The 14664-nt window shown below is 40.9% G+C and overlaps 1 protein-coding gene across 1 annotated transcript in view; it reads left to right on the top strand.

Annotated features, from left to right (window-relative positions):
* The window catches only part of ERBB4 (erb-b2 receptor tyrosine kinase 4), a gene marked incomplete at its 5' end in the record, with an annotated part of 449003 nt that overhangs the window by 280731 nt on the left and 153608 nt on the right, over positions 1-14664 (top strand). The window contains 3 exons of the mRNA XM_062579354.1: positions 1257-1347; positions 2904-3103; positions 14451-14583. Coding sequence (XP_062435338.1) covers positions 1257-1347; positions 2904-3103; positions 14451-14583 — 424 coding nt within the window. The remainder of the gene's footprint in view (positions 1-1256; positions 1348-2903; positions 3104-14450; positions 14584-14664) is intronic.

Genomic DNA, 14664 nt, shown 5'->3' with positions numbered 1-14664 from the left:
GTTGCAAGGAGCAGCTAGTGAGGAGAATGATGCTGTAAAACCATTGTTTTCACTCGAAAGCATTTGATAAAGCCCTCAGAAAAAAAATAAGCCATTCTGTTTTTGCAGCTACTTCTTTTGGTCTGACAGAAAACAAGCCAGTCTGTCTTTGCAGTTACTTCTGGTCTGAGAGCATCTGATGCGGCAAATTTAAAGAAAAGTATAATGTGTGAGGTGGTAACCCCCTCCCATCTTTTGTGATATTTCAGCCGGGTCATATAGCTAGAAGTCTGTACTTACGGATGGAGTTTGCCTCTTGTTTACTGTTGTTTCAGAATTTAGGGGACAGGAGGGAAGATGCTAACAAGTTTTAGTTCTCGATTGCTGATTTTATACAGATAGGGAAGTACAGAAGAAGCAAGTGCTTGGCATTTGTAATGACTTCACTCCTCCTTGCTTCACCTTTCAAAAGATATAATTGTCTGTCAACAACCAGAATGATTTCAGTGAGACAGTGGGATTATAGAAGTGAAAATTAATGCTGAATCTCTCTAATTGATGTCGTAGATAATGTGGCACCTAGGTATCTGTAGCGACTGCCCTTCTTTAAGCACATGCTCTAGTTGAAAGTCTAAGCTCTAATATTTAAGTGGAACTACCCATATGCTGATGGATGTGTTGCATTTAAGTCTTGTACTTAAACAAAATCATAGAGATCAGCACTCTGTAGATGTCTGTGTAACACAGAATAAATATTCCAGTTACTACTTGTGCATAAGATGGCTCTTCAGTCAAGAACAAGTCAGACACAAATGTGAATGTGTCTCTTTGTTTAAAAGAAAATTCTGTTACCTTTTAATACCTCAGATTCTGAACTTCTGTCCCAGGTGTCTAGCACATCTTAAAACTCATGTTCTAAATTCAGGCGAATCTTCATTCTGTCTTCTGCTCTTGTTCAGAAAAGGCTGGGAGGCGTTGTGAGATTTCAGCTTGGATATTTCAGGTGTGCCTTAATTATGGATGTTGAGAGTGGTCTAGTGCTGAGGTTGTTGCTGTAACTGTGCTAGAATCCTCCTTTGCTTTCCTGGAGGAGACAGTGCTGAGCAGACTGAATTCAAAGACAGTACTCTGCAGCGTTCATTATCTGCTTGCTTTTTTTTCCCAAACAAGCACAATCTTTGGATTAAAGGCTAAGCCTGTCCTAGTACATGTCTTGATAAAACAGACTTTATGGCTGAAATGATGGACACTCGTGTGTCTGTTTCTCTCTCCTTCAGGATATTTGAACATACAGTCGTGGCCTGAGAATATGACAGATTTCAGAGTGTTTTCTAACTTGGTAACTATTGGCGGAAGAGCTCTGTATAGGTAAGGTCACTCTCTGTTCTGGGAATCATTTTGCAGCGTTACTAGTGTTCAAAGATTCTCTGTTTAGTACTATAGAATACAGTGTCCTTTGAGAAAGGCATCATAAATTCATTCATTTTTGCTGTTACCAGGGATTTCATTAATACTATTTTTGATCGTTCATCCCTTGTTTATAATAGCAGTAATTTTTGAATGTGGAGATTGGGGGGAAGAAAATAAGTCAAAAATGTGTTGGATCACTTTTGTAGCCATTAACTCATCCAAAAAATACTCTTTATGGTAGTGTGCCAGGTGGTCATGATCTGTCCTCAATTTTAAAAACCTGTATGAATTTGAAATATGACTTAAAAAAGGGGGGGCGGGCGGGGAGATTAACCTAGTTATCCAGCAGGTTGTACTTCTTCACTGAAAAATTCTGATTTGAAGTGCAGGCTCATGTGCCCACGGAATGATGCTGTCTTAAACAGTAGAGACGCATACAAGGAGGATCGGAGATCCCTGAAGTACATTGCAGATGGAGCCTACATTAGCTCTGTATTTCCATTTTTACCAGCGATGTTTTGGTATGAAAGCTGATACAGATGAGTTGGTTTTGGAGAGAAGCAAATACAGTGAGAAGTAATGGGGTAGTGCCACAAGATAGTTATATGATATATACAGCAAGCCCTGGTTCCTAGTTGTGTAAATGTCATGGGATTCTGCTAACAGAATCATGGGATTCTGCTAACATCTTAAACAACAGGCCAAGCAGATTATGAATAGCAGTGAAACCTTGAGATGAAATTACAGCCCAGGATTCTATTTGGAAACAACAATTTTTGTTCAGAACAGCTGGAAAACAGTTAAAATCATTTAATACAACAACTTAAAGGATGCCCAGAAACCAGGTATCGGCCTCACTGATTTTCAGTCATAAAATGCATGCGGTTATTTCCATGTTACACAGACAATCATTTATTATTTTTTTGATTAAGAAAGATAGCCACATATTAAAAGAAAAAATGAATCGTAGAAAGTGGACTCAAGAGTTTTCTTGAAAATAATGGTTTCTTCCTGTATTACTATAAATGGCATTAAATTGATGTCTGACAGAAGGCTTTAATATACTGGGCATGACTTCACTTCTCCTTAGCTTATAAACCATCAGAGCATTAAGTCCACCTTTTAAAAAAGAAACGAAAACTTTCTGTATTTTCTTCAGTTTTCACAATGGTGCTTCATTTAAAGAAAAAGGTACAGTGGATGAAATGGAACTGCGTCTGACTTGGTAGTAGCTCTGACCCATTTGGCCTAGTATTGTGAGCATCACAGCTTGTAGTACCACACTTCTCACAAGGCTCGTAATTTTCTAGGCAATAAAACAATGTGTGTTGGCTCATGTAATAGTTGTGTTGTCGTTTTTATCACACCAAAATAAAAGCGTTCTGACCAAATTTCAGTTTTGCAGAAAAGGTCATCTTGCCATTTGAAAATCATTCTAGTGGGAAATTCCCAACTAGCTGTAATAAATTCTGTCTTCTGGCAATAATTCCTGTTCTCTTTTGTTTTCATGACAGTGGCCTTTCTTTACTCATCCTAAAGCAGCAAGGCATTACCTCTTTGCAGTTTCAGTCCTTGAAGCAAATCAGCGCTGGCAACATCTACATAACCGACAACAGTAATTTGTGTTACTACCACACTGTCAACTGGACCAGCCTCTTCAGCACGCCTAGTCAGAAGACCGTGATTCATCGGAATAAAAAGGCTGAGAACTGCAGTAAGTACTACTCAGTGCATATCTTTTTGCTGCCATTGGCTTACTGATGGAAAAAAATAACTACTGAGGAGATACAGTGCAGAGAGCAGGCCACAAGCCTAGCTGGCATCACTTGGCACAAGCTCCACGGGCATCAGCGGCGCTATGCTATCTGCAGAATCCGAGAATTTAGCTCGGTCTGCCTCTGGTCAGATTTGTAGGCAACTGAAGTATTTCAAAGTCGGAACAAATGGAAGGGAGAAGAGAGAGGGCACTGCTCCCTTACGTTAATTTGAGCCTCCCATTATTAGAAGACCAGTTTCACAAATACAAATTCTGAAGGCAGTGAATAGGCAGTGAATGTTATGTTCGTGAAAGGCATTGATTTGACTGCTTTGAAAATTGGAACCCTCCCTTGTGGAATGATACTAGCATCTTGTGCTTTTTCTCCCCTGCTTCACTGAAGCAGCCCGGTCTTTTTTAGAAAGGTCAGTTTTGGAACTGTTCTTGATCACTGAGTTCCTCCTTTCTGTCCTTGACCTATCTGGTAAAGTTACCAACAGACGTTCAGTTGGGTCTGATTTTTTCTGGAAGGCTTATGTGGCGATAGCTGAAGTAACATCACAGTATTAAAAAGCAAATGAATTGTATGAAGCTGATGAAGCAGTTCAGGTTTCGGTCTGATTTCAGGATAATTGCATTAATACAATCATATTGTGGCTGCAGTGTTGTTCCTTGTGAGCATCTGTTAGACTCCTAGCAAGAGGAGATTCATTATATTGCTGTATGTTTTAAATGATACTTCTTGGCTTTGTGCCTTGACCAGCCAGAAGTGTTTGCTCTGAGATTTTTTCAGGCTGTGGTCCCACTTTTAACTTAGTGTTTTAGTTATTTTCCTCCTCTATTTGCCGTCCTCTTCTGCTTTGCTTTGAGAGAATTTGTGACTGTGCTCGTGGCTGTGCTATTAGGGTACCTTCCGATGCGGGGTGAATCTATACATGTCACCCCTGCTCCATTAGTTCTGTCATTTCTTGTGCCGTTTGAGAACTACATGAAGTTGAAAGTCCTGTTTTGCTAGGGATTTTAAAAATTTTTGTTTCCATAGAATCATAGAATCGGTAAGGTAGGAAGGGACCTCCGGAGATCATTATTTTGGTGTTTTTCTTCATATAGGTGTTTTAAAAAAGGAAGAAGGTTAAAAAAAGGACTTCTGCTGTTGAAGTGGATAATGAAATTGTGATTGTGCCAGAGAGCGGGGAGGAAAAGGATTCCTTAACCTCCTGCTTACAAACTGCAGTATGCTTTATCCTTTAATGTGAAACATTCTCTTCTGTCAGACAGAAGGACATGTTGACCAGAGTTTTCCTTGGCAGGAATTTTGGGGTATATTTGTAAAACATGTCCTGGGCCTAGGCTGTAAAACTATGGATTAAGCCCTTAACGTTTGGTAGAATCTTTTGTGGGAAGCTAATACAGAAAGTAGAGAAGTGCGATGTTTCCTGCTACTTCTGTTATGAGGAAGTGCCCAGAGGTGTCCTCTGTGCTAAACAGGTTCACGCTTCCTGCTGTAATCCAGCCGAGAGGTAACAAAGCCTGAGCAAACGAAACTGAGTTGTTGCATATCAGGGTAGGATAGCTCCCCTAGTCATCCAGAGATGATCAAGCCCATGATGATGGCACCATCTGGGAGTGAAGTGTTGATGAAGAATCCAAGAGTAGTCCTGAATAATGATGAATAATTTAAGGAATACTTTAAGCAGTTACGGGACAGTCTCTCTCTGTTCTCAGCTCCTCCTTCATCTTGTTCTGGAGTAGCTCCAGAATAATCTGTGAGCTTTGTATTACCATCTTAATGGCTTTGATTGTGGTTTTTTTTTTTCATATCAAGGCCTTTGTTTGGCTTTGCATTATTCTGAAGGTGAATATTATTTGAACATTGAATAAAGCCAGCCTTGTGAGGGAAAACCATGCGTTTTCTGTCACTGTGTGCTCTTTAGAAACTTGGAGGAAAGCTCCTGACTTCCCGTGAATGGCTAGTGTCTACCTTCAGGCTTGCAAGACAGAGCATGTATCCATGGGCTCCTAGTTCCAGGATGCAGTCTGGTTTTTGCTACCCGCCACAAAGAAAGCCTACTCTGAAAAAACGTAAATTATTTGGGAAATGGAGATGGTACGGAGAAAGGGAATCAAATCTGCCGAGGGATGGTAGAGTGTTTGTTGCTGTTCCCTGGTTGGTTGAGTTGGAGTGGAACAGAGTCAAGTGTTGGGGAGAAGTGTAGTTGTGTCCTAGCAGTCTAGTAACAAGTGATTTTATTTTTATTCTTTTTATGACCGGAAGTATTAGCCCTTTGAGATTTAATGCAGAGGATTTTTTGGACAGAACAGAATGTGTCTGAAGAACCAAAAAGTTCTGAGGATTGTGCAGGAATCTGCAGGGTTATATTCTGAGGTCCCATTGGTCCCATCTTGCTGTGAGGTATAATGAACCTGTGAACTTTCTAGAGAGCACAGGATTCTTCTCTAGCGCATGAATATTCTTTGACTACCGTTCCAAAAACTGCTGGTTGGGGGAGAAACATCTTGTTCTTGGGGCCCTGTGCTATTTTCAAACAGCAGACTGGCTTTAAAGCAAGCTGATGATAATGTTTTATTTAAGGAAACAGCAACCAGCTCTCTTTCATCCCTAGAGATTTAGTATGAAAAAGAAAAAATTAGTAACAGGGTGTAACATAGTCCTCTTATTTCATAGAGCAGTAGCTCCATACAACTTACAGAAATGTGGTAGAGGGTGATGGAAAATGGCTCTAAGGTGAACTTTGTTCAGTGCTTTTTTTTTTTCCGTGGAATAGCGTCTCATTAGTTTCCCTGTTTTTGAGCATTTGGGGATGTAGCGGAACACAGTAGCTCGGAAGATATTGCCCAATTGATTGTCAGACTTCTTTAGCCATCACTGTAAAGAGGTATTTGACAAAGTTTGGGTGCCTTGGAAGTGGCCACGAGTACTGAAACATGGGATTCTTGAGCAAATCAAAACTCGGATTTATTGTCAAATCATTTGCTTGCATTTTAAGTGCCACTACATTTGCACATAAAGGGAAATCTTGAATTATTTGACATTTAACTGGTTGAATAGAGACTTTTTTTTTCCCAAGATGAAAAATACTCTTAAAGATATTTTGAGAAATGGAACAGCATATAACAAATCAGTATAATGTAAATGGCTCCAAGGTGAATTTTATGCATGGAATTTGTTTTTACTTTGCGGGGAAAACAAATCTCATTCATTTCACTTCAACAGGTCACAATGTAAACTACAGTACCGTGGAGCATATGGCCACTAATCTGTGCTTATTAAATGGAGTGCATTTAATGAATATAAGCTGAGGCCCGAATTACTCTATCTGATCAGAGAAGAGTGTCTTCCATAGCTAACTTCCTGAATCCTAAAGGGGACAGTGTTTTTCTCTCTCTGTGCATGTATATGTGAATGAATTTGGTGGTTTTGTGACCTGAGAGGCAATAACAGTTCCTAACAGCCATCCTGCTGCTTCAACTCCATCCATCAGTACCTCTCTAGTTAAACAGGTTCTGTTGCAGGTTAGATATCTAACTAAAATCACTTGGAGCAAGACAGAACTGCCCCTTAGAGCCAGCTGCAATCCTTCAGCATCTTTTGAAACAGCTGTGACTTAGAAGATAGGTCATTGCACTGAGATTTTGGGGAGTTTTCTCAGAGCCTTTGGCTGAATATGTATGATGTGAGGGCAAGCCACTAGGATTTGAATTCCTGCCTTCTGGTTTTCATGCCTGTTCTGGACCCTGATTCTGTAGATACTTGGGCATATGCCCAAGCCTCTGAATGACAAATAAGACCCATCAGAATGGTGAAGGTGAATACGTAAGTAAATATTGCAGAATCAGGATCTAACCTCTGTGGTTGCTATGTGTTTGCTTGGTAACTAGCAGAGTGTGAATTGTTAGCAAAAAGCATCCATTAAAGGCTTTTTTATTTGTTTATTTCTTATGAAGAAACAACTGTGGACCGTGTTAATTATTAAAGCCACTCTGGTGTGTTAATTATTAATCCTTTGTACTTGTTGAGTCATTATCAGCTTGTTTTTGCTTTCCTCCTACATAGTGATTACTAATGGTTTAAAACAGGTTTCAGCAAACACGAAGCTCATGTGACAGCTTCTGAGATAGTCTAGTCGGCATCATATTTGAGTGACTTTAATGAAACATAGCAATAGATGATGATACTCTGTGAAGGTATCTGATGACAGCGTCTGATATCTTTCCCATGCCATGTAACGCTCTGTTCAGCTGAGTCTCTAAGCTATTAAAGTCAGTGAGAAAATACTGGAAGTTGAGGGAGTAAAATATTTCAGGAGAAGTTCAGTCTATAGTAATGTTTGCTATTTGGGGTAACTGACATAAATGTATTAATCAGTTGAGTTTGGCAGAACTCCGATTATTTCTGTGAAGAAAATAGTGAAGGCAACGGATCTCAGTCAGTGGAAAATGTAATAGAGTTGTCCAGGACGCAAAATGCGCTTTACATTCTTTACATTCCTGGTCTTCAGAATGATCTCATCTTGCTGTTTGTGCCACTTAAGAATCTTGGAAGTAGTCACTGAATAGCGTAGGGTAAACTTCTGCTCTGTGTGTTTGCTTGTTTATAGAATGTTGCAAATATAGGAGGAGGGCTTTTTTTTTTTTTTTCCTGTTTTTACCTTAAAAAATTCATAAACCCTACAATTCCCTGTTGTGACTGTATTATTTTGCTCATATTGTCTCATGCAGAGCCCAGGTGGATGGGTACCCAGGAGCGTGTTCTCTCGCTTCCCACTTTCCCCACGCACATTCAAGGATAGGAAGGTCAGCGTCCAAGCTTGAGGGAGCGGTGCCTCCAAGGCTGAGCACCGTGAAAAGGGTGGCAGTAAGTGACGGGCGAGAAGCTTGTGAGCACCACAGATCCTAAGAGTCCTCAGGACAGACTGGACTTGCAGGCAGGTTGCAAGAGATGATTCAAAGATGAGTCAAGGCTTCAACAGCCGTTGTACTTGTAGCACAGCCTGACACATCTCCAAGGGTTGTTGAAGAACATCTTCTGCCTCGTTAACCTAGTGGAAATTAATTGGAGAATACTCATCTAAATGTGGTGCATGGAGCTCTCATCTAATGTAAACCTTAAATTCTCTAATACTGTAAACTGTAGTATTGCATGCAATTTATGCATAAAACTTACTACATAATGAACATTATAAGCACAGAATGAATGACTGTAAAGTTACTTCTTAGATTAGTTAGATTAGTTAGATTCCAAGTAAGTTAGATTTTTATCATTGCTCTCTGCTGAAGTGAACTCCTTTATTTTATTTCTTTTTTTCCTTCAGTTTCCCCAGCGCAGGTATTTTTCATGGAACATGTACTCATGTTAAATATGAGTACACACTAAATTAGAAGAAATGCTCTTCTCTACAGATGTATTTAAATACACCTTTTGGCTTTAGAGACAACTGCAGTGTACAGTGAAACCTTTCTAGGCAAAGGTTGTTTAAATGTGATCGTTATGAATTGTATCAATTTAGCCACCAATTAACAGCTTGAATAAATGATTGCAGTCATTATCAGGCTTGATGTGAAGCTAATTGAAGTCTGCGGGAGCTTTTTATTGAGTTCAAGGAGCTTTGGATCAGGCCCATAAGTAAGTAGCCAAATAACAATAATAATTTTTTCTTTTTTTAGATAGCTAATTTTCTTGTGTTCCATCTAGTTTGTGGAAGCACATTGAGCCTTTCTGCTTCTAACCTGTGTGACCCCATTAATAGAGAATGAACACTTGTTCCGAAACCCTCAGTGAGGTCCTATCAAAAGCATTACTGTTCGTTGCTTCCACATACAGCAGTGTGATACAGTAGAGCCTCAGAGCATTTTCAGTCCATGAAAATGCCGAATAACACATCTAAAATTGAAATATTTCCTTATCGCCCCTTTAATTAAAGAGGAGGTTTGGTAAGTTGTCAAAAAAATGACTCCTTTCTTGCCAAGATTCGTTTACGAAAACATTTCTATTTACTTATTACTAAGCAGAAAGAAATAGTGATTTTTAAGTATTTTTTCATACACTACAGGCCCTATGTTGGCTAGATTTCAGTAGGGTAATCATGGTTTTCTTCACTGAAAAGCTCTCTAGTTTCATTTGCATAAGGCTCACTCAGTATACTTCCTGGATCTGTCTTGTAATAGTGATCCTTGCCATTTGCAGGAATATTTCAATGCAACGCTGTGTGTGTGTAAGGAAACTCTGATCCTAGAGTATTCTAACATTTGCTAACAGTAGAGAAAAGCAAATTACTAGTGATTAAAAACAAGGTTTCAAGTTAAAAAACAAGGTGAGTAAGCAAATAGTAAACTGCTGTTTGATCACCAGCTTGTATAAAACAGAACTGACATTGTTCTTAGGATCAGAAATGAAAACAGACATCTGTAAAGCAAGGGGTTTTTGTTTTTAACTTGCAAAGCAAGTGCTGTGAGACAATCCTTGACTAGAAAAAGAAAACTATTTGTTTATAAAGTTTGTGTATTTTGGCAGGTAATTTTATTTGGCTTTTTTTTTGGGGGGGGGTGGGGGGTTGTACTGTTCATTTCACACGTCCTTGTAACAGGCACTGTCTGGGCAATGTCAGTCGCATGTCACGAGCCTGGGTGAGGTAAAGGGAGATTGGCAGGGGCAGGCACAAAGTGCTGCAGTCTGCTCTAAATCCCCAGACGCAGTGGGGGTTGCCCCTAAGACGACCAGCTGGATCACACAGAACTTGTTCCTGGGTGCTCTTATAGGCAATGAAAAGTTGGTCTGTAGCAGCAAGTCAGTGCACCTCCTGAACTACACTATACAAAGGTGATGGGAGACCGAAATACAAACTGTATGTCTGAAATAGATGCAAAAGTAAATACTGTGTAGTCAATGTGCGTAGCATTTTCTATTGCAAAGACATGGTGTAACTCCTTTGACTTCTGAGAAGTTCGGTCGGTGGCAACACGGTGGAACTACTGAGGTCTGGTAGATGCTAGAAAATGTTGCCATGCTACCTCCCCCCCCCCCCAAAAAAAAAAAAAAAAAAAAAAAAGCTTTTGGGTTTCATCTCAGCTCACTGGCTTTGTGTGATGTGGTTCCTTCCTGGATCTCAGCAGAATGACTTCTGATTTACAGTATGCTTCATGGGAAGAGAATGAGACATTTTTATGTAATGGTATTGTAAAAAAAACTCAGGCCTTTAGTTGCTGTGCTGGAATCTGTGAGAATTGCTGCATTCAAACAGAAATTAAATGGCCACCTGGAATTATTCTTAAATTATTATTTTATGTTTGGCTGTAGCTGACTTGTGCTTTGAGGCAAAAAAAAGGAAAAGGAAGATCATGGCTGATGCAACAGAAGGCTGTGCTGCTATTCAGAGAGACCTGCACAGGCTGGAGAGCTGGGTAGAGAGGAACCTCATGAGGTTCAAGGGCAAATGCAGAGTCCTGCACCTAGGGAGAAGTAACCGTAGGCCCCAGTACAAGCTGGGGGCTGACCTGCTGGAGAGCAGCTCTGCAGAGAAGGACCTGGGAGTGCTGGTGGAGGACAGATTGACCATGAGGCAGCAATGTGCCCTTGTGGCCAAGGCCAGTGGTCTCCTGGGGTGCATTAGGAAGACCGTTGCCAGCAGGACGAGTGAGGTGATCTTGCCCCTCTACTCAGCCCTGGGGAGGCCTCATCTCGAGTCCTGTGTCCAGTGCTGGGCTCCCCAGTACAAGAGAGACATGGAGCTACTGGAGGGAGTGCAGCATAGGGCTACAAAGATGCTCAGAGGGCTGGAGCACCTGCCCTATGAGGAACAGCTGTGAGAGCTGGGCCTCTTCAGCCTGGGGGAGAGAAGACTGAGGGGGGATCTTATCAAGGTGTCTAAGTACCTGAAGGGAGGGTGTCAAGGGGACAGGGACAAACTCTCTTCAGTTGTCCTGTGTGACAGGACTAGAGGCAATGGGCAGAAATTGAACCACAGGAAGTTCCCCCTGAACGTGAGGGGGAATTTCTTCCCTGTCAGAGTGACGGAGCACTGGAACAGGTTGCCCAGAGAGGTTGTGGAGTCTCCTTCTCTGGAGATCTTCAAGGCCTGCCTGGATGCAACCCTGTGTAGCATGCTCTAGGTGACCCTGCTGAGCAGGGAGGTTGGACTAGATGATCTCCAGAGGGCCCTGCCAACCTTACTGATTCTATGGTTCTAAGATGCTTTTGAATGCTTTCTTGTCCTCCTTGTTATGTGGGCTGGAAAGGGGAAGCCTTTAAATGTGCCCTGCATGCAGTTGTGTGTTTTTTTGTTTTTTTTTTTTTTTTTTTTTCCCTCCCCTGAGAAGTGCTGTATAATAGATTCAGTGGTCAAAAAGTGGGATGGCAGTGGGAGGAAGGAGAGGATAAGCAGTGCTTATCAAAGGAAAGCCCCTCGCCATCATGGCGTGAATGTCTTCCAGGAGAAAGGTGCAGAAGTTGCCTTGTAACGAACAGAAGAGGACACGAGCCCAGTGTGCCATACAGATCAGAAAGCAGTGTTTGACAAACATGCAGACATCAAACAGTGCTGTGTGATGAAAAGAGGTGGTTAAGGAGCAGTTAGAGAATCAGTGTATGAAGCAGTGTGCTCTGCTCTATAGTAGGCTGCTGTGACAGATATTCAGCAGGTTCCTAACATAGCATGTTAGGTGTTGTGACTTGTGACATTAAAATCGAACAAATGCTTCCACAACCAGAAGAAATTAAATGTGGTGTGTTATACACTGTAGCACAGAATAACCAGGGTTAAAACATGCTATGGCGAGTAGGAAGCCTCTTCCTGCTAACTCTTTCATGATTTGGAAGGGCTTTGTGGCTCTTTGCTACTAAAACTCAGTATGTTCTTTAACTGTTACAGCGGATTGTAATACAATTTATCTTGATTTTTGTGGTTGCCCCTCGGTAAAGGGATAACAGATAAATACTTGTTGGTGTTTTATAGGTATATGCTGCGTGTGTTCCTGATTGGACATGCTCATTTTAAGAAATTTGAGGGGATTCGTTAGAATTCTACCAGCAGGCATACTTTCTAATTTATTATTTGATACCTCTCTGAGGTTGTTTCCAGGTGGATTAATCCCAGTCAGATAAAATGTTTGAAATAGTGCAAAGGTGAATTCAAGTTTAAGAGAGCTAGCCTTTTAAGGTGCCAGGTCTTGATTGAATCAGAATAGCTGGGCTTTGGGGGGCAGGTTTAGCCCAGTTGGTCAGAGCGTGGTGCTGCTGATGCTGAGGTCGCGGGTTCAATCCACGTACGGGGCTACGCTGACGGCTGGACTAGATCTCCAGAGGTCCCTTCCAACCTTACGATTCTACGATTCTTGAAATGCTGGAGACAGAACATTTGTTTCCTTTTGTTCGTTGCTCATTTTCCCATCTGTCCCACCTGAAGCTTTTTTTTTTTTTTTTATGGTTCTATTTAGATCTTTGTTGTGAAGGATTTATATAAGAAGATTCTACAGTTAATGTGTTGGCTGAAACAACCTTTCTGTCATTCTGTTCATTTTGTTTGTTTAAATTCGGTTTTGGTTTTGAGACAGAGACTATTTTTTATTTTGTGTAGTTAATAGTGTTTAAGTGCTTTTGTAATTAAAAATTAAAAAGTCACTGTAAGTGTTGATAATGTTATTCAACTTTCTCCCATCATCTGTAAGTTTCATTTCATACTGTCACTGGTTCAGAGGTAGTGTTTTGTGTTTTAATTTACTAGCTGTTCCATGACCTTGGCCAATTACTGTTTCATATCTTGTAAATTTCTGGCAATTACCATGTCAAGAAATTCTACACCTAAAGCTATGCTTTGAATGAAACAAATCTCAAATGTGAACCCTCTCGGGTTTCTGCATCTTTGAATGCCCACAAGGGACCTGGAAAGATCAACACATAGTTCTTTTCATGTGTATCTTCCTGCCATTCATGCTTTTAGAGATCTTTGTCATGTTGTTCCTCACCCTTTTCTAGGGCTGCTAGTTTGTATACTCTTGGTGTAGAAAGCCATTCCATAGTTTGATTAAACCTGTTAAACTCTTCTAAACCTTTTTCTCATTCTACTGTATGCTTTCTGAAAGGAACAGACCAGAACTGCATGTAGTACTCAAAATGTGGGGGCACAGCGTATTTCTGTAGTGGTGTGATGATTATTCTCTTTTTTTTCCTCTATACTATTTCTAGAAAATAGCTGCATTTGGTTAGCTTTTCTGATGACTGCATATTGGCCTGGCATTTCATAAAACTGTTGATGTTAATCCTGAGGTTTTGTTCTAGAGCTGTAGAGGTTACCTCAGAGCCCATTATTCTCTATGTAAAGTAAGCCTCGGGGGTTTGGGTTTTTTACCTTCTTCTCATCTGCAGGATTCGACCTAAAGCACCTTGTATTAAACAGATCTCCCTGTCCATGTGGTTGCTTCACAGAACTTGTTTTCTGCTTTATGAGGCATGACTTCCAGTTACCAGTGTCATGCTTCTTTTTCTGTGATACGCTGTACATATCCATGTGTCCTTTAACCTGCTCTCTAGAATAATTTCTGCCAATTGCTAAATAGCTTGTTTCAAACAAGGCAAGCTGAAATTCTGAGCATTGTTTTTCTGATGATGTTTTATATGTATAGTGGACTTCTTGGTAACACTTGATGTTCATAGAATCATAGAATCGGTAAGGGTGGAAGGGACCTCTGGAGATCATCTAGTCCAACCTCCCTGCTCAAGCAGGGTCACCTAGAGCATGTTAGACAGGGTTGCAGCCAGGTGGGCTTTGGCTGTCTCCAGAGAAGGAGACTCCACAACCTCTCTGGGCAACCTGTTCCAGTGCTCTGTCACTCTCACAGTGATGAAATTCCTCTATTTTTTTTCTTCCATAATCAGTGCTTTATTGTTAAGGTTTCAGAGCTGAATAGTTTTGGTAATTTTATTCTCAGCCTGATTTGAGAATAGAGTTCATCAGGAAGCGTAAAAGAAACATTTGCTGCTCCAGAGGAACAGTGGTGAGGTTAGAGGACGTGTTTGGCTCACGGAGCCTGAAATTCTGTAACATCTTCAAGGCCGCCAAGGTTGGAGGCCCGTAACCCTCCACAAGAATGAGAAGATTAGAGGAATATTGCAAATGTTCATTATTGGAATCTAAATCTGTGTGCAAGAAAGAGTTAGCTCTTGACTTATGAGGGAATTTGTTGTCATTTATTTTGAGAGAAGTACCTTCCATTTTGGGTGCTGGATAAAATGTTTTCCCTCTGGATTTTGGAGGACTGCCTACTTTAATGACAGTGTCCTCTCTGTCTGCAGCTGCTGATGGAATGGTGTGTAATGAGTTATGCTCAAGTGATGGCTGTTGGGGGCCAGGGCCAGACCAGTGTCTCTCCTGCAAGCGCTTCGTCAGGGGAAGGACCTGCATAAACTCTTGTAACCTGTATGATGGGTAAGTTCCTCCTCTTGCACTTTTCGTTAAAGATGGTGATTATGTTGTTCAAACTTAAATGAGTAAGTCACCTTGTTCTTA

Source organism: Rhea pennata, chromosome 6 (assembly GCF_028389875.1).
Source record: "Rhea pennata isolate bPtePen1 chromosome 6, bPtePen1.pri, whole genome shotgun sequence".
Taxonomy (NCBI): domain Eukaryota; kingdom Metazoa; phylum Chordata; class Aves; order Rheiformes; family Rheidae; genus Rhea; species Rhea pennata.
Note: the sequence above shows the minus strand (reverse complement) of the source record. Positions and strands in the feature narration are given on the sequence as shown.